The sequence below is a fragment of the Ictalurus furcatus genome, chromosome 3 (genome assembly GCF_023375685.1).
Source record: "Ictalurus furcatus strain D&B chromosome 3, Billie_1.0, whole genome shotgun sequence".
Lineage (NCBI taxonomy): Eukaryota > Metazoa > Chordata > Actinopteri > Siluriformes > Ictaluridae > Ictalurus > Ictalurus furcatus.
The window spans coordinates 17,219,962-17,241,079 of NC_071257.1; the positions used below are offsets into that span (position 1 = coordinate 17,219,962).

At 36.1% G+C, this 21,118-nt stretch overlaps 1 protein-coding gene across 4 annotated transcripts; it reads right to left on the reverse strand.

Annotated features, from left to right (window-relative positions):
- Positions 1–230: 230 nt before the first annotated feature.
- On the reverse strand, positions 231–21,118 carry exoc3l4 (exocyst complex component 3-like 4). Of its 4 annotated transcripts, none has more exons than XM_053621159.1 (13): positions 21,044–21,118; positions 16,474–16,758; positions 15,843–15,911; positions 14,827–15,451; positions 13,396–13,513; positions 13,158–13,283; positions 12,873–12,973; positions 12,274–12,372; positions 8,768–8,891; positions 8,554–8,676; positions 7,027–7,179; positions 5,444–5,562; positions 231–1,896 (listed from the first exon to the last, which is right to left on the reverse strand). In XM_053621159.1, the coding sequence occupies exons 1-13, from the start codon at positions 21,045–21,047 to the stop codon at positions 1,701–1,703; spliced, it is 2,142 nt and encodes a 713-aa protein (XP_053477134.1). In that variant the 5' UTR covers positions 21,048–21,118; the 3' UTR covers positions 231–1,700. The 4 variants fall into 4 exon arrangements, with proteins under 4 accessions (XP_053477134.1, XP_053477137.1, XP_053477135.1 ...); XM_053621162.1 differs by lacking the exon at positions 21,044–21,118 and adding an exon at positions 20,678–20,953; XM_053621160.1 differs by lacking the exon at positions 21,044–21,118 and adding an exon at positions 20,592–20,951.

A 21,118-nucleotide genomic window follows, 5' to 3' on the forward strand; every position in this document is an offset into this window, starting at 1 on the left:
TACAGGTAACCATGCATTAAAATGAAAGCATTGCATTTTAATGTTAATGTTGTTGCTTTAATGTGAGCATCACATGATTGTAATTGGCAGCTATTCAGAGGGTTAGGGTCTGTGTAGGGGAGGCAAAATATGACACTCTCATTAACATGACACACTCTCAGTAACTGAAATATACTTATGGTGGCATAAAACATTCATGAGAAAGATTTCAAAAACACTCATGAGAAAGATTTCAAGACAGACACATTAGTTTATTAGGATTCACAGAGGCCCAATGAGAAAGACTTTTCAGGAAACACACATTAATTCATTAGCATTAATAGAGGCCCAATGCCTTAATTCTCCAACCTTCTGCTTATTGAAGTCCATAGACAATGTAAATAAAGCTGAATACTAAAATTCATGAATGCACAAGGATATTGAAGTACTCATTCGTTAATTTTACTCATGCTTGTATACTGTGTGAAACCGAAAGATTTTCAGATTCATCAAACACGCTGCTTCATTTCGAGCAGTGAGAGTGTTATTCACACATAAAAATAAGTAATCAACTATACAAGTAATCAACACACTCAGGCTATATTGTTAAACAACGATTTAGCTATCACTCTATAGAAATACAGTATAGACAAAACAGAGTGTCTGGCTATCTATTCTATAATAATAATAATAATAATAATAATAATAATAATATTTACACAAAATATTTTAGGCCGTATAATGTTTGTGGTCATTTCACCCCTTTCCTGCAATCAGATCACACATGGGTGGACACTATCATCAGCTCAGTATCAGTATCAAGTTGTTGCAACCCCAGCATGCCTTATGGTTCCTATCTGAAGCCTCTTTTAAATACTGCAGTAAAGTCTGTACAACTGCCAATTTCTATTTTTGTCCAGGTCCTATCCCAACTGATCACTATCTTTTAGCTTTTCTTGTCAGTCCTGCTCATTACCTTTCTGTGTTTCCGTGGTATACTGAGATGGTCTGAAATCTTTCTCTGATATTGACATTGCTGGGGAATTTCAAAAGCAGACAAAATTAGAACACAACCCAACATCATTTTTTCCCAAAAGACACTGTATAATCACAGGCTCTGTATCACGATTGGAAAATAAATTAGAAATGCATCTTATATAACCATGTGTGTGTAAAGTCATAGCCAAGAAGATGAAAGTGCAGCCCAGACATATATTTGAAGTAACTGGAAGGATGTTATCATTTTAAAATTATTAGACACACCACTAAATACATTCATCCTAAAATTCACATTTTAAAAATATATGTTATTTATTATAAATACAAATATTTATAAAACTGTACCAAATATTTACATTCTTTGCAAACGAGGGCTGTCTGGCTGAAATCTTCCTTTTCGCTACTATACATATTAGCATATAGGCTTTTACTGTATAATGCTACTCTTAAAATTCAATGCATATGGTATGATCAAAATCAGGTTGTGAGCAGGCTCTCTCAATTCAAAACTCTTCTAATAAAAAGTGGAACTGAAGTGTGAATATGTTCTAAACTCATCCTTCCAGCTTTAAAGCAAATCAGGTCCTGTGGCTGCCACTGTAGTATGTGTTTGTTCTAAAACCATAGCACACGGGTTTCAAAACCCCTGATGTTACTTTAGAATAGTGTATAAAATATACGTGTTTTTTTCAACTGGTAACACTTGTGTTAAGAACAGACAATTAGTGGAGATAGCATGGCATATTGACTAGGCAATCTGTGTTCACTGCTGCCTCCATTTCATTGAATAGTGCATGCTGTGTACTCCCAGCATTCCTGGCATTTTGCTTCAGGTCAGAAAGCGTCTGTAGGATCATCTGTCTCTGCCTGCAACGTGTTACTCCACGAAAATACAATACTGCTGAGAGATGCTTTTGTCTAGAAATGGGGAAACAATTCAGGATTAGATCACATTTGTTTTAGGGAGTTTTTCCTTGATACTATCACAAGCTTCTATCACTATGGCTTGGTTATTATGGCTCTATAGTGGTGCTTGAAAGGTTGTTATTTTTTGAGAATTTTCTATATTTCTGCATAAACATGACCTAAAACATCATCAGATTTTTACACAAATCCTAAAATTAGACAAAAAGAACCCAGTTCAGAGACAGATATCCTGACAATTTCCTTTAGAATTTGCTGGTATAATTCAGAATTTATTGTTCCATCAATGATGGCAAGTCGTCCTGGCCCATATGCAGCAAAACAGGCCCAAACCATGATACTACCACCACCGTGTTTCACAGATTGGACAAGGTGCTTATACTGGAATGCAGTGTTTTCCTTTCTCCAAACATAACACTTCTCATTTAAATAAAAAAATATATATTTTGGTCTCATCCGTCCACAACACATTTTTCCAATAGCCTTTTGGCTTGTCCAAATGATCTTTAGCAAACTGCAGAGGGGCAGCAATGTTCTTTTTGGAGTGCAGTGACTTTCTCCTTGCAACCCTGCCATGTATACCGTTGTTGTTCAGTGTTCTCCTGATGGTGGACTCATGAACATTAATATTAGTCAATGTGAGAGAGGCCTTTACTTACTTACAAGTTACTTTGTGACCTTGCGGATTATTACACATTTTGCTCTTGAGGTGATCTTTGTTGGTGAAACACTCCTAGGGAGGGTAACAATGGTCTTGATTTTCCTCCATTTGTACACAGTCTGTCTCACTGTGGTTTGGTGGAGTCCAAACTATTCAGAGATGGTTTTGTAACCATTTCCAGCATGATGAGCATCAACATCTCTTTTTCTGAAGTCCTCAGAAATCTCCTTTGTTCGTGCCATGATACACTTCCACAAACGTGTTGTGAAGATCAGACTTTGATAAATCCCTGTTCTTTAAATAAAACAGATCGCTCACTCACACCTGATTGTAATCCCATTAATTGAAATCACCTGAAATGTCACCTTCAAATTAACTGCTAATCCTAGAGCTTCACATACTTTTGCCACTCACAGATATGTAATATTGGATCACTTTCCTCAATAAATAAGTGACCGAGTATAATATTTTTGTCTCATTTGTTTAATCTCGTTGTCTACTTTTAGGACTTGTGTGAAAATATGATGTTTTGAGTCATATTTATGCAGAAATATAGAATATTTTAAAGGGTTCCAAAACTTTCAAGCACCACTGTAAATATAATCTACATATAGAGTTTTGTAAACCTGTTTTGTGATTATATATATTGTTGATATAAATAAAACTAAATTGAACTGAATTGGTTCTGATAGAGGTACCGTAACTTCAGTGTCAGCATAAATCCTAAAGTTTCTGGGAACATAACTGGAAACTCCATTTCCCTCCCATCTAAATTATTTCCTCCACAATATCCTGTATGTGTTTAAAAGATCTTACACAGATCTGACACCATTTACGCTAAATATGTATGACTCATTAAGGCCCGGCACACATTTCTTGAAAAAGGAGTAGAAATCTAAAAGGAGTAGAAATTCCTTAAAAACAAAAACAAACAAACAAACAAACAAACAAACAAAAACCCTGTAATCCAAGCAGCAAGACCCAAGTTTGACCAAACAGTCTGGTCAAAGAGCTATGATTGTGTAAAATGGGTACACTGATTAACTGAGTTATATTTAGAGCCCGAGTTAAAGTATCTCACAAAAGTGAGTACACCCCTCACATTTTTGTAAATATTTGATTATATCTTTTAATGTGACAACACTGATGAAATGACACTTTCTACAATGTAAAGTAGTGAGTGTACAGCTTGTGTAATAGTGTAAATTTGCTGTCCCCTCAAAATAACTCAACGCACAGCCATTAATGTCTAAACCGCTGGCAACAAAAGTGAGTACACCCCTATGTAAAAATGTCCAAATTGGGCCCAATTAGCCATTTTCCCTCCCCAATGTCATGTGACTTGTTAGTGTTACAAGTTCTCAGGCATGAATGGGGAGCAGGTGTGTTAAATTTGGTGTCATCGCTCTCACACTCCCACATACTGGTCACTGGAAGTTCAACATGGCACCTCATGGCAAAGAGCTCCCTGAGGATCTGAAAAAAAGAATTGTTGCCCTACATAAAGATGGCCTAGGCTATAAGAAGATTGCCAAGACCCTGACACTGAGCTGCAGCATGGTGGCCAAGACCATACAGCGGTTTAACAGGACAGGTTCCACTCAGAACAGGCCTCGGCATGGTCGACCAAGGAAGTTGAGTGCAAGTGCTCAGCGTCATATCCAAAGGTTGGCTTTGGGAAATAGACGTATGAGTGCTGCCAGCATTGCTGCAGAGGTTGAAGGTGTGGGGGGTCAGCCTGTCAGTGCGCAGACCATACGCCGCACACTGCATCAAATTGGTCTGCATGGCTGTCGTCCCAGAAGGAAGCCTCTTCTAAAGATGATGCACAACAAAGCCTACAAACAGTTTGCTGAAGACAAGCAGACTAAGGACATGGATTACAGGAACCATGTTCTGTGGTCTGATGAGACCAAGATAAACTTATTTGGTTCAGATGGTGTCAAGTGTGTGTGGCGGCAACCAGGTGAGGAGCACAAAGACAAGTGTGTCTTGCCTACAGTCAAGCATGGTGGTGGGAGTGTCATGGTCTGGGGCTGCATGAGTGCTGCCGACACTGGGGAGCTACAGTTCATTGAGGGAACCATGAATGCCAACTTGTACTGTGACATACTGAAGCAGAGACTGGGCCGCAGGGCAGTATTCCAGCATGATAACGACCCCAAACACACCTCCAAGACAACCACAGCCTTGCTAAAGAAGCTGAGGGTGAAGGTGATGGACTGGCCAAGCATGTCTCCAGACCTAATCCCTATTGAGCATCTGTGGGGCATCCTCAAATGGAAGGTGGAGGAGATCCACATCCACCAGCTCCATGATGTCATTATGGAGGAGTGAAAGAGGATTCCAGTGGCAACCTGTGAAGCTCTGGTGAACTCCATGCCCAAGAGGGTTAAGGCAGTGTTGGAAAATAATGGTGCCACACAAAATATTGACACTTTGGGCCCAATTTGGACATTTTCACCTAGGGGTGTACTCACTTTTGTTGCCAGCAGTTTAGACATTAATGGCTATGTGTTGAGTTATTTTGAGGGGACAGCAAATTTACACTGTTACACAAGCTGTACACTCACTACTTTACATTGTAGCAAAGTGTCATTTCTTCAGTCTTGTCACATAAAAAGATATAATCAAATATTTACAAAAATGTGAGGGGTGTACCCACTTTTGTGAGATACTGTATATCTGGTTTCCTTGAACAAAAACAGGAGCAGTGAATCATATTGGTCATTAAAGGGCAAAAAAATAAATAAATACTGTATTTGTCTTGAATGAAATATTAAGTAAGGAATAATTTCTTTCAGTATGGAATTTGACTTCAATCGTTTAAACCTCATCGGTGATGACAGCTGTGGGGCTAGATTAAAAAAGGGACCTCACCTGAAATCTGGATAGTCATCAACTAATGGCTGTAGGTAATTCTTTATTTCACTCTTTCTCTCTCCAATGATCTTTTGCAGGTGTTCCCCTACTGGATAGAGCCAATGTTGAACAGAATTCTATGGAGAAATAATCGCAAGACAATGTAGTGATCAAGTCCTGTAGACCATCACCTTGATTTTTTATTTTCCGAGTAATAATTAGCAGTGACTCCAAACACAAAGCACTGACAGAGATGTCAGAGATGGAGAGGAAGGAAGTGAGGTGTTAAACAAGCTCAACAATCCTCCGGGAAATTGCGTGCATGACATAGGATCTTTGAGGACTGCCTGGAAAAGCTGCCTATTTATATTAAGTTAAAACTACTAGGGGATTTTTTTTGGTTGATTGTATAATTTAATTGTTTTTTAGGTAACTATCACAAATATTTAGAAGTGTCATTGTTTTTTAAGTAAACCCTGCTAGTCTTTATTTTTTAAGTTATTATAATATGTTAAGTTATTGCAAAGCAACCAAGAAAATGCTAAAAATAAATAAATAAATAAATAAATAAAATTATTTAAAAGTCCATTTTGCCTTTTTGGCTTACCGTGTACTGTAAAATGTTTTGAAATCATGACTGAAACCATATTTACAGCTGGTACCAGCCACAGGAACAACTGACCTATCTGCCTTGGTAGTATAAGGTGTAATATGGAACAATTGTGTTTAAATGTGAAAGGCACATGCTAACTTTCACTTCTTGAGAATATTTCAGGGGATTGTTTAATCCCCTGAATTTCATATACAGGTTATGCAATAACCACCATATGATCCAAGTCAGCATAATGGCTCCACACATGGAAATGACTTTTAAACTTTACAGAACTATGCAAAATAGCTAAAGCTTATGAATCTGCAATGAGAAATCTGCTGTCAGATATAAATATGAGTAAACTAGCTCAGATATTTATTCTGCCACTAATCCAGAACAAGCCAATACAAGATGTGAACATGTTTATTCATTTGGTGTGCAAAGAACAATGAAGCAATTACCGTGAAATTAAAAGTTTTCGTCCTGAGACTTAAAAGGACTATTATAAAATGTGGCTCATATAAAACACATTTCGCCCACATGTTGTGTACATTCAGGATGCTTATTTGCTGCTTGACAATTTAATCACTGTGCTGCAACAATTCTCAAAATGACATAAACCTTAATTGTAAACCAATATAAAGCTACTCACATTACAAACACCAATAATAGTAAAAATGTTTAAGGTTCAGATTGATAAATTGGTATTAAATTTCAAAAGAATCATCAGTTATCATGGTGCAAAGTGCATTATCTGGTAAACATTATCACTATCACTATCACAGAAAATGTTTTTTTCCCCTTTTTTTTGCTGCTAACTTGAAATACTTCGCTCTGGATTCTGGTCTTGTCCGAAAATAGAATTTTGCTACGCTAGTCCAAATTAGCAGAGAATTCGCTTAAACTAGAAAAAGCTATTATGTTATTATGTCTAATATTTTTGTACTGGGTGTTTTGACTGTTTTTTAAACCAATAAGCCCTGAGAAAAAGAAAGTGTGGTTTCTGTACCATTTCTTCAAAGAGCTCACGGAGTTCTCCCCATTGCACTTCTATTTTGGCGGCAGCGTTTTCGTTCTTCCTGTTTTTGCATGAGTAGTTATTTTTCATCAACTGAGATATATACTCCTTCACAACAAAGTAATGCACACCACTCACGAATTCCTGTAGTAAAACATACAAAGGACACAAAGACAGAAAAAAGAAAGAAAACATTTTTGTTTTATTGAGATTTTTTTTCTTAAGAGGCTAAATGTTCCTTTTGGCCAGATCATTAGAACTTAAGGGGAAGCCCATTCTAACAACGAAATAGGGAACTGCAAAACTTTTCACTGTGAATATGTGAAATGTTTATGTTTGTGTGTCTTCTGTAACTGTGTGGGTTCAGAAATTCCTCTATGACTACTTGGTCATCTACAGGATTTCCCAAGACTCGTTATTGTGACACTACCATAGCAATTTTATTCCACGTGTATTTTAGAATATTTTCTGTGTTCATTCAGGGGTTAAAGCAGGAATTAAAAAGTGGAGGAGACGTACTCATTTCAATAGCACTAACAATGTGGGAATAGTACCTGTTAAATTATATTTGCATTTACATTTATTCATTTAGCAGACGCTTTTATCCAAAGCGATTTACAAATGAGAAAATACAAGCAAAGCGATATATCAAGCAGAGAAAAATACAAGTAGTGCTACCATACAAGATCCATTGCAATTATATGCCACTCTAACAATGTCCATTAAAAGTGGTAATAAGTAAGTTACTGGTATTCCCTGTTTGTCAGTTGTCATCAAAATGATATCAAAATTTTGATATCAAAAGTTCTGATTGTCCTCGTTTGTTTCCACCACATACAAATAACCAGAATCCTCCACATGACACTTCGACATCCAACTCCATTTCTCAACACCCTCAAGGAACACAGATGCAGTCACATGAGTTATACCCACATTCAAATTCACCAAACTTTTAACTAGTGACACTGCTCTCAATCAGACACTCACACACACACGCACGCTTTTACTGAGCCTCATAATTTTGATCCTGTCTCGTTACTTTGATCTTTCTGGCCTTGAATGCTGTTTGCAGATCACCTGAACTGTTCTGTTTCCTTTTTATGAGTCTGTCATTTAAAACCTCCTATGGATTTGTCTGCTTCGCTAAATAAACCTGCATTTGCATCCCACCTGAACTGCCTCCATGACACTTTAATAATCACTTGACTAAAGAAAAACCATTTTACAATTTTGAAATGAAAATACTTTTCTAGAAAGCCCTGCGTTACATCATTATTATTCATTTTTATGCCCATTATGCCATGCTATGATTTCTATATCAAATTATTTCACTGGAGTGCAAGACTGGTTGGCTCCCCTCCAAAATTGAATGATGCCTCCCTGGTGACGTTCCTCACTCTTAGCTCTACAGGTATAATGTTGCATAATCTTTTGTGTGCCATGCAATAAGTCATCAAATTAGCCTTTGTGTGTGCAGATACAGAGAGAAAAATATGGCATATATGTAAGTTTTCATACCTGTACATGTTGGGGACTCATATGTTTGCATTGTTGGGAGAGAGTTTCAATTCTCTTATGCAACTGTTGAAAGTCTTCATCGGAGGACAGCCACTTCTTTGTCATCATCATCTTTAGAAGAGGCTATAAAGAGTATTAAGAGGTTACAACTTTTATCAAAATTTATTATTATATGTCAAAAGTATCAGAGAAACCCACTCATGATTTTCTTTACCTTAGTGTCATTTTTGAAATGGTCTAGTAGAGCCTGGCTCAGCATTTTAACCAGTCCATTTATCTCCTTGTCCAGCTGCTCCACCTGACTTCGACACTTCTGTCTGTAGCTCTCAATTTGCTCTCTAGTAGACCACACACACACACACACACACACACACACACACACACACACACAAACAAGCTATTTAATAATGAATGATGTTAATAGCATTCTCAAAAATAGTAAAGACCCCACTCTACACTTTAAACATCACAGAGCAAGTCATATGAATTCTGTCCTTCATTTCCCAGAGACAGTAACATACAATAACAATAATAGTACCAGCCTAGTAATTTTGGCAGAAACTCAAATAGTTGTGGCTACTATTTGGGTTTACAGCCATTTTAAGCAAAATTCTCACAAGTATTGTGATTTACATACAACAAGGCCTACACGTCAAGTTACTTCAAATTCACATTACCAAAAATTCAGAGAAAATTAAAATGTGGCTTTTCTATAAGTGGCACAACACACCCTTTAAATGTATTTTTCTGAATGTATTTTCAAAGATCTAAAATGTAAGATGAATTTTACTTTAGTGAATCTGAATATGTTCTTGCACAAGCTATTTTATCTTAAAATACCATATAAAAACATTTCACATTATAGTCAATATAGCTGACCTTTGGTTCTAAAGTTCAATTTATTAAGCACATTGTATGTAAAATAATTAATTTGGGTAATATTTAAAGGTAATATAATCTCATGTTAGCTACAATGTACCAGAACTTTTACATGTCATGAGACCAGTGAATACAGTAGGCCAATATAGTTTTATACACTTAATTTTACGGCAGGGCCAAGAAATAATATCTATATTGTCATAATTTATTTCACAGTATACTTTTTTGAGATATCATGGGTATTATCAATACTGCTGTAACACTGACACCATAGATACTCATGGTGACAAGTAGCTGATTGGATGGTAAAATCTATTTGTGTACTCGTCATTTTAATCTTCCTTATTTTCTAAATAATAAACGTTAATGGACATTAAATGTAACAATATTCTTGTAGTGTTCCAGAGTCTTTGTATAACAAGCCAATACTGTTTTGTGGGCATTTTTTATAGGTTTTGTTAGCAAACATAAATATTGTCATGTATATTGTGTATTGAAAAAGAGTTCAAATATCGTTATATAATTTTCTATATCGCCCATGCTACTTACTTTGTATTACTGTCATTAGGCATATGTAAAATATCTATAGTTAAAATATTATTTCACCTTTTAATAATTCTAGTCTTCTCTTTTCTCCCAGTGCACAGATAGAACACGGATACTAACTGTATCAATGTATAAGGTGTGAAAAAGTATCAACCTATGATTAATCAGAGAATCAAGTTATTTAATCCACCAGATTGTATGTTTAACCAAATGTTAATCAGTAAACTGGTACCTGTCTGTGTTGGGAAAGTATGTAACCTCTTTGGGAGTTTTGAAAAAAATTGACTGGTGGTACCATGCCACCATTATAGAGAAGACTTTTTAATTAATGGTGGCGTAAGGCCAAGGTATGACCTAATGAACAAAGGGAAAATCCAGCCAGATGAGACCAGTGTTTCAGAATAGTATAAAAGCATGTACCAAAAATGCTTGTCAATCACACTGCAGACTGATTTGACTCTATTGTTTGTATAATAAAGTCTACCTTTTCACATCAAGACCCTAAGACTCCTAGAGTGTTTCTGCAGAATTAGATTCCATGACATATGCTGCCCAGGTCTGGGTTACTAAGAGCCACTCCTGAAGGCAGGCCTCAGTGTGGTTTCCATAAAGCCTTGTATACTGCCTTTGGGTACATTAAATGTTATGAAAATCAGCACCTCCAAGTCTGAGGCAATTTCTCTCCCAGAAATGAGTGGGATTCAGGAAATAGACCTTTCCCCTGGTCAAGTGTGAGATAGATGAAAAGAGATTCTCCACTGGATGGCCTTGGCTTAAACTCTGTGGTAGATTGAGGATTTTGGCATTCTGGGAAAGCACTGGAGTAGAGCTACTGCTCTTGCATTTTGAAAAGTCCCAGTTAAGGTGTTTTGGGCAACTTTTAAGAAAGCCCCCTGTTTGCTCCCACTTGGGCTGTATGTCCCAGAGCAGACATGCCCCACTGTTTGGAAAACTTGGGAATACCCAGGACCTGCTGTAGAGATTATATCTGGCATGGGAACATTTGGGAATTCCCTATGAAGAAGAGCTGGCAACTGTGCCCAGGTATAGAGAAGTCTGGCTTAGGGCTGGGGATTTTCTCAGTCTGTTGAAATTGCCATAGCCATCAGGAAAACCAGAAGGAAAATAACTGAATGAAGGAATGAATGAATGAAAGAATATATGTAGGGTGTGTATTTTGTGGGATTTCTTTCATTATGACTATGTTAGTTTGCTGTCCATTGTGAGAAATCTTTACTACTAATCCTTAAATTACACTACTGTCAAGCACTGAAGCAGCAATACAAACTGGTTTGTATTGTGTAGCCTTTTTGTGTTATGATTTGTTCTAGAGATAAATAACTGGTTAGAGTGTAATTTGATTCAGAAATCAGGGACTTTCCCCACAAAACACTGAAAGTGAGCTATATGAAAATCTTTCCTGTGCCAGTTGTGCTGCTTCCTATAAATCATGTGACTTAACATCTAGCCAGTTATAATCACATGACTTAATGTTTTGTGAAACGGATGCTCTTAAATATAAGTCCATTGAACTGCAAGTGTTCCTGAATCTGTGTACCTGAATCATTGTGGCATCTTTTTTTTTCTTATAATTGATCATTCTTTATAATGACAAATATATTTAGCACATATAATTCTATGCAACTATGTACTAGTTAACATAAAAAAACCTTTAGTCAATGGATTGCCTGTCTCATATCTGGTGTAAATAGCACCTTATTTGTTGCATGACACATATGTATTCAGTATGTATGGGCATTTAGTATTGGCGACTGTTTATTTATGAATAAAATAATTAAGTCTTTTTAATATAGTTGGTATGTAGGTGCATTATCCAATTTATGTTGAAGTAGGGCCACATAATTCATAAATAGATTCTAAGATATGGCAAAGGAAAAACAAGGCTTTACTTGAAGTCAGAAAAATATTGTATTGACATTATGTTTCTAGTAAAAGAATGTCACAGATCCTAGTAACATAATAACATTGTTGGTTCTGAGTGGGTTTTAAAACAGCACTGTGCTGGAAGATTTAAATGTCACACCACCACATTGCTCCATTCAACGACTTCAGTGCAGGCTCCTTCAATTTATGACCATGCAAATAACAACACAGTGTAACTCTCTAAATACAAAAACTCAATGTGTGGGAGTTTGGGAAAAAGCTGTACTTAAACTACTGTGCTTCACTTTAGATATTTGCCAGACCTGAATGGATTAGAGGATTACAGCATTTACACTCTTTGATGTTTTGTTACATATTTTAGGAATTCACAGTGTGTAATAAAGTACTTACTTCAAATCGCTAAAGCTGTTGATGTAAGTAATGTGATATTCAACCCATAGGGAGGGATCCAGAAGAGTTTTGTTCCATTGTACAAAGGCCGACTCAAATCTTTGGAAAGGTAGAGATAGTGACAAAGTAAAGCAATATATGGTATGTTGACCCAAAATTTTTAAAAGCTCAGCTTAGCATTTCAACACTGACTGAGTTGTGCTCAGAAGAACTTATATAATAAGATAGATATAATCCAGTGACATATGTAACATCCTATTTTAAAAGGATTTATTCCTTCATAAAAGCTGTCCCAGGACATGTTTCATAATAATCAATGAAGTCTCAGTTAGAGGTCTGAAGTAGGCAAGAAAACACCAATCTTACAACACAAAAATATAATAGAGAATGAAAGTGAAAAGACATAAAGGGTCAGTGTTTTCCAGACTGTTTCACAGAATTACATAGTAATTACCATATATCTATATTTGGGTGGTAAATTTCCTAATGATATGTCAAACAGTTCAAACATCATAGGAAATACTGAGCCAGTGGGATGTTGGGGTCCCCATGATAGATAGTTGTTAAGTTTTTACCCTAAAACTGTACAAATTACAAACCGTTTGGGAAATTCCTTTAGCTCATGAAGGCAGCAGCACATAACTCTATGCTCCAATTTTACATCAAGCAAACTGGATACCTGGATTCGTCCTGAAATATACTGAGGGAGGAAGAGTACATCTATAATATACAGTATATATAAAAACTTGATTGCCCTCTATAGTTAAAATGATGCCTTGCATCTAAATCTTAGATTATTACATCTGCCTGCTCAGTGAAACTGTAAATCATATTCAATTTAAATTCAACCATATTAATGATGTGGGCAAATTTGTGGTGCATACCATCAGGATGTCCATGTGAACGTGAGAGAGGTAAAGTTCCTCATTAATCTGTGGTTTATTTTTATCTTTCCACATCTCATCATGTTCCAGCTTAATAATGTTGTCCAGAGATGATCTAACATCTGCCTGTTTCATACACAGAAAATACATTTTCATTTCTGAGTGTGTTATTTGATCACAGTAGTTTTGTTTCAGTGGCACAAAACATCAACACTACCTCTATGCATCTGTACCTTACCTGTAAGCGATTGCAGTATGCATTCTTGATCTGATCTAGAAAATCTTCATCTAGTTTAAGAGTCTTCAGCTCCTCCTTCAGTTCTGGCTGCAAGGAATTGCTTCCCATAATCTTCTCACTGTGGTAAATGGAACACTGTCAGATTAATCATCCCTATATCCATTAGAATGTTTCTTAAAAAACAACTTTGAGACTGTTTATTAAGGTAGTAATATAATAATATGGCAGTATAACAATACAGTAGTAGACTTTGATCTTTATAAGATAAGGTATTTATAAGAAATGGGTGGTGGAACAACTATCTAATATGTATCTAATATGAATTTGTAAGATAAAGCATTTGCTGTAAATGTCTCTGTCATTTGAGTTTAAGATTTGTTCATGTGTTTGGAAGTATTAAGGTATCTTAGGGAAGTGTGTAGTCACGATGTATTTACAATGTCTAGCAATAATCAGTTCTTCAGAGACATTCACAATTAAATCCATAACCTGCAAAAGGGGTCATGTTTACCAGCATTAAATGCTATACTACTATGTAAAAAATCAGACTAACAGTATCCAAAACTGATGAATCTAGACACACTACTTTCCATAGTTTTTATACCATGTGAATCCAAAATTCAAAGGGAAGTCAAATTTACAGACAACAGAAAGATAATTCAGCAACTAGAAAATGCTATTGTCTTCTTCTCACGTCTAAAAACGGGAAGGTTGTTCTTTAGCAATAATATTGTGACACCAACACTTTCCAAGCTACTTATAAAATGCTTTCTTTCACAGCTAATCAACTTATTGCCAGATAATGAAGGTACTATGCGAACTATTTAACAAGATTTGAATTCATCAATAATTAATAATAGGTGATGTACACCAGTGGTTCTCAATATTATTCAGTGTGAGGCCTCCCTTGTGTAGAGTGTATCTCTTGAGCCCCTTAGAGTCTTCACATTTTCGAAATTTAATTTTTTTTTTCATGCTAGGCTCTTCTGTATTAACTTTCTTAGCTAAGCCATCTAAAAATGTATCCGTTTTAAATAGTCTTATGATTTATCAGCATTTGGCTAACAGTACTGTACACTAGTATGTCAACAGATGTCTCTGTTTGGTGTGTGTCTTAGTGTGTTGTGTATAATTGATTTAATTTCTTAATATTTCTCATTTTTATGTACATTATAGTTAAAGGGTTGACAATTCCGACTTACATACTGGTAAAATTAAATAATAATAATAAAAAAAGTTCTAGAATTTCTATGCAGCCTCCTGGCGCCATCTGGCGGTCCCTCGGTGGGCCGCAGCCCCATGTTTGAGAACCACTGATGTACACATTGTACTAATGTGATAATGGATAATGATACTCCCCACGCATCACATCTTATAATGTGACTGCAATTACTCAGGAAGAACTCTATTAATCACAAACCAGCTCCTCACCTGTGGTAATGGTTCAAAATAAAATCCAGAAGGGCGTGGTAATCCTTCAGTTCTGTCACTTTTCCCAGAAGCCCTTTCAGGTGTTCCCCCACAACTTTATGAAAGATTGAAACGTATGTTTCGAACACATTAAAGCTTGGGGGGTAAGAGCTTGTAAGCTCTGCTTTTACTTTCTCCAACTGTTCAACAATCACTTTTCCCACTTGTCCTAAATGTACTGCCAACCAGGAAATATTTTCCTCATAGCTGTCCAGGTGAATCTTATTGAGTGTCTCTTTCACTCCTCTCTCTATGGCAGCCCTCCATACATCTCTCCATACCCCCATCTGCTCCGCATCTCCTTCTCTCTTTTCCTCCTCTTGGATGATGCTAGCCACCTGAACTAGTAGCTCTTTATTGCAAGAAGGCTGGGTAGAGGATTGATGGACAATTTCAGTAAGCTTATCTCTCAGGTTGTTGTAGAGCAGACTCACATCTTTCTTTTTATTTAACAGTTCCAGTGGAAAAGCTTTTTCATCCTTTTTCAATGCATCCTGCTCACACTGAACCTCCTCCCGCAAAGAGAGTATATTGAGATAGGCCTCTCCCAAGATATTATTCTTAATGAGATTGTTAATCTCCATTACTACACAAACAGACAGACAAGACAGAGAAAAGCAGTCAGAATAATGAAGATACACATAAAATATTTGACACTTCAGTAACTTCAGTTTTTAAAAGAAAAAAAAATGGAATAATGATATAGGAAATGTTACCCTCACAAAAAAACACACTTCACAAACCAGAAAACTAGATGATTAATCTGTGTATACAGAAAGCTTTTGATTTGGAACCAGTTGTATTTTTTCTTTTCTTTAAGAGTGGGAGTAACAAGATCAGGCATGTAGGAAAATGTTTTGGGGGGGAGCTGGCAACTGAGCGTAAAAGTGTGAGGTCTTAGAGACTTAGGGCCCACTCCTTACCCGTGCCTATAAACAAGGAAGCGAAAAAATATTTTTAAAAATGAACACAATTACCTGATAAAGGTACTGGGGGGATCTCAGTTAGGATGTAAGACTTAGATTCCTGTTTTGTAAGCTGTTCTTCTACCGTGTCATAAACAAAAGGACAAGTAAAATATAAATCACATTAAAAATACATGATAACAGATCACATAAAGCCTTTAGGGTGGCCAATGTTGATCCTATGCAAAAAAAAAACAAAAAAAAAAACTGGAAGAAGAAAAAGACAGGTATAAAGAGTGTACAAAGAACTGGGAATTGGTGACTGTCATTCTATATATCTCTTAGTATGTAAGCATTTAGTATACCTGTTGTTTATCAAGTTATTGTGAATAATGTAATGTTCTTTTAAAACTGAATTTTAGAAATTGATTAGAATTATTTAGCTAATCTTATTATTAAATTAGCAAAAAAAAAAAAATCATGAAAAATGAAACTCCACTTTTTGCAAATTATACTTTGGATAGTTAATTTCAAGCTGCACAAGAGTAGTGTTTTTGCCAGTGGTATGTTTATTTATTCAGAAAAACTATTGGTAGACCTAAACAAGACCACTACTCATCTTGTCCTTGGAAAATTCAAAGTCTAAAAATATACTATACCGTATAGTAAAAATAAATAAATAAATAAATAACAATTTTCTTACTTGGTGAGGCTGGAGATTGTACCAGATCGTCAGAGGAATTTCCATGGTCATTTCCAGTGTTTGTCTTCTCTATTTTGTTATTTGCCTCTTTGTTTTTCAGGGCCAAAGGCAGTCGAAAGCTTTCTCTGACAGACTTTATTATGCTATTCTTTTTTTTTAAATTTTGTCTTTTGTTATTTTCTGTCATTTCTGCTAATACATCCTCACCACATGCTGAAATGTCACTAGGTCCATCTGCTTCACCTCTTACATTATCTGCCATCCTTCCAGCCAAAGGCATGTGATCTATAAAAGTATGACAGAGAAAAATATACGAGATATGCTCAAGAAAGATAAATAATTATTACATAATAATCATGTAATTAGTCTTGGTTTTAAGGGTGTATATCAGTTGAATTGGCTTTGTGAATGCAGTAAGCTGTTTTTTTCAACACATGATCTTTTTGTTTACTGAAAACATAATTTGCCCTGAGAGGGGGAAGGTGCCTATGTGACCACAAATACACTACCTTACAATACTGCATTCAAGTAATGAAAGGGAAATGTTAAATGATATACCAACATTGATTAATAGAATACTTTTATTATATTTAATAATGTTTATATACATTTTAATATTTTGTTAGAAATCTCCACAGAATGCCCTTAGAAAAAACATTGCAAAATTAAGGGTTGTTATCCTCCTAAAACTGTTCTATTATTCTACTTAACTTTTCTGATCAGGACCCACTCTATTATAGGGTTCTACATACTGTACATAGAAACTGTATAGGCTCCTTAAGGGGACAACCAAATAACTCTTAAGGGTCTACAAGAGTGTCAGTACAATGGACTATATTTATAAGACAAGATTTGTCCAAAACTGCATGAAATAAAAGCTTACGCTTTGTGCCCACTCTAGTGTCCTAATGTGAAAAGTGGAAAGAGTGGAAAAAACACACTTTTGCTGTGATCAACAATCTCTGTAGAGATATCACCTTTTTTATTTTTATTCCTTTCTCTTGACCCAGTTTAACAATACTGAAATATCCTCAGGAAAACACAAAAATGTGCCAGTAACGCATTCCTCAGGTCCTCAATGCTTTCCAGCAGTGTAAAATTTTACAAAGAAACAATATTTAAGTATATATTGCCTACAAGTATATTGTAGGCACTATATCAAATCCTTACTCAACTAAAGTTGAAATGTGGGGCAAAAAAAAAAATCTACTAGAGTAAAAGTCAAAAAGTGTCTATATTTAAAGGTGCGTTAGAAAAGATAGATATCTAAAGAAAATATGATAAGATTAGGTATTTAACAGTTACACAGTTAGAGTTGAATCAACTTTTTTTTTTTTTTATCTCCTTGAGCCTACCCATTTACACAAAGCTCCACTCCCAGAAACTATGGTGGTTTAACTAGAGTTAGTATTAGCACAAACTATCATGACAATACTTTCAAGCACAGTCTGACATTCAGCTGCTTTAAAGCAAAGTTCCAACAACATAACACAATATACTTCAGCTCATAATGATTTTTGAGAATGGTCACAAGTTCATTTGATCTAAGCTGTGGTATTAGCATGTTAGCTTCACTAGCTAAATGACAGGCTACTTGAAAGGCAAGTTGTAACTTTATAAATATGCAAAATCTTAATGCTCATAATGATTTATGAGAATATTCATGAATGCAGTTCCTGTCCTTTTTTCTTTGTAATGAAAAGTATCTAATTCATTTGCTATGTAAAGCCAGCTATTCAGCCATTTCAAAACTTTATACAGATTCCACCCTGGAAAAGCACTGCCAGCATTTAATTTTATTAACAAAATAAAACTATTACAGCTTTAAATAAGCAGGAACACAAGTGGCTGGTTTAGTACCTGGTACAAAGAAATATCTCACTGAGTTTTTAAGGTATATTGAAGGTCAAAATAAAAATGTAAGGAAAGAAAAATATTTTTTTTTTCCTTTGTAAATTTACTTAAGTAAGAATACAAATATTGGGCTCCCGAATGGTACAAGAGATCGTTCACCGTATCATCACGAGTTCGACCATAGATCTTATCATCACGAGTTCACCGTAGATCACGAGTTCGATTTCTGATTATGCCACAGCCATTCGTTGGAGACGGGGGTGGAATTCTCTTTCCCTGATCACCCTATCAATCACAGCAACACTATAACGAATTATGGTCTTCTGTGAGCTCATGCATGCAAAAGGGGGCAAAGATCACAGCCTCACAGCTTCAGGGTCCCTAGTTGAACCCTAGTAACGATCTGTGTGGAGATTTGCATGCTCTCTCCATGTCCATGTCCTTCCTCTGGGTTCTCTGGTTTCCTCGCACCTCCCAAAACATGCCAGTGGGGGGCATGCATACTCTAAATTGAACCTGTGAATTAATTGCCCTGCTCTTGTGCCCAGTATTCCCAGGACAGGCTCCGGATTCACAATGACCATGACCAGGATAAAGCCGTTACTGATGTTGAATAATGAGAACAAAAGTTGTGTATGAGAACAAAAGTCACAAGCCAACAAGACATAAAAAAACATCAAACGTAACCTTTACACCAAAATGCCTTCATTTGAATGGCAAATAGTTGTAACTGAAGTGACATGATGTAATAGAGTACAATGGGCATAGTAAGTCAGGAAAATCCTGTCAATGCAGTTCCACAATACATTTCAACATGCACTTCTTATATAAACCGTATTCACTGAAAGAATGTATTTAGGAATGTATTTAGGAGCAACTGGGTCATTGTCTTTGAAGATTTGTCTCTTCCATTCGAGGACACGTTAAATACATAGAACTTAGCACATTTTATATCTGACAACCCAATTTGCAATTGAGCAAAAATACTGGAACATGTGACTGACAGGCGTTTCTTGTTACTTATGTCCTGTTAGATTGATTGTTTAAACAGTAAATAGCTCTGAACAACTATTCCCGGTTTTAGCCTTCAGTTTCACCTGTGAAATTTGTTGTTAGCCAATATGAAGATCAGAAAGCTGTCGATAGGAGAAAAGCAAGCCATCTTTAAGCTGAGAAAATATGGAAAATCAATTCACGGCATTGCACAAACACTGGGCATAGCCAATACAACAATTTGAAATGTCCTGAAAAAGAAAGAAACCACTGGTGTTCTGAGCCAAGGAAAACAACAATAGCTGATGACAGAAACATTGAGAGAGCTGTGAAGAAAAACCCAAAAAACAACAGTCAGTGACATCACCAACAACCTCCACAGGGCAGGGGTGAAGGTATCACAATTGACCGCTACTGCAGTTATTGCAAGCAAGGGATATGCAGCCAAATATGAAGTTTTATTTACTTTAATTTACTTCAGGACGTATCTGTTCCTAAACTTTTGATCACCTAAAAATCGGGTGGTCTGATACAAACGTTTTTTCCTCTTTTATGTTGTTTAACACATCTAGATGTAAATACCAGGAAATAAAAGCTGAAATCCAAAACCCTCGTCTCATAGCAATCTTTCGATCTCAAAGCCAAATGTCTTTGGTATTTAGCACAAAAAAAAAGAATAGACCTTGCTGTTCCAATAGTTTTTGAAGGCTGTATATTTGTTCACACAATGTCATTAAATCAGCTTTTTAAATTTGGTAAATTGTGGAACACTTGAGAGTAAAGCCTGGCTGGACATGTTAACCATAAACAGTTGTTTACAAAACTGAAGTCTTTTATTATTTTTATTTTATTTTATTTTTTTTACAGAACGAGAACATAACAGTATTATAGTTGCACTACTCGCTATAATGAAGTCTAATGCTCGCCATATGTGACCCCTTTTCATTCAATGAAATATAACATTTTACACATTGACCCCAGCTTAGCCTATATTACCTTTTAGTGACAAGCAAACTATTTCTAGTAGTCTTCAGAAAGTCTGAAAGTTTTAGGTGATAAACTGCACAGGGAGAAAAGCTCCACACGTAGCCGACTGAATCGACTCCCTTTAACCTTGAGCTAGGTATTGCTCGAACACAGCGCTACCAAAGTGTAAAGCAACAAGAAGAGCCGAGTATTAACCCTGTGTTACCACTCCAATGAGTTAGTTCAATACTTATATCTGAGCTCAAATAGCGTGTGATATGATTTGGTAATTGGCAGACACTTACCATAAGCCACTGCAGGTCAGACTAGTAGACACCTGAAAACCTCAAATGCGAAATATTCCTTTCGCTTTCCGTGCTTTAAACGTTACCTTCGTTTTACCCTTCGGAAATCACCTGCCCGTCGTTATGACCACACCACAGGTATTAAAGCGACACACCATTTCAACCAGGTGTTAAAAAAAACCTAAACAAACAAACAAAAACACCTAACAAGCCTGTCTGTCCTGAGTACTCTCACTAACTTGTCTGACGAAAAGTTATATTTATACATAAATATGGGTCTGTGTTGAAATCACTTCCTATTTTTGCGCACATTCGGACGTAAACGTGCTACACACATAGGCTATGCACAGATTTATTAAGATTTAAGATTTATGAAAAAACATTCTTTTATGAAAAGAAAGACTATATGAGTCTGACATCGATTAAGAGAAAATATATCAAAATGCATTTACCCATGTTGTTGAATGACGACTGCTGCTGTTAATGATTATTAAAGGGGCAGGAGGACACTGCAGACAACTTGCAGA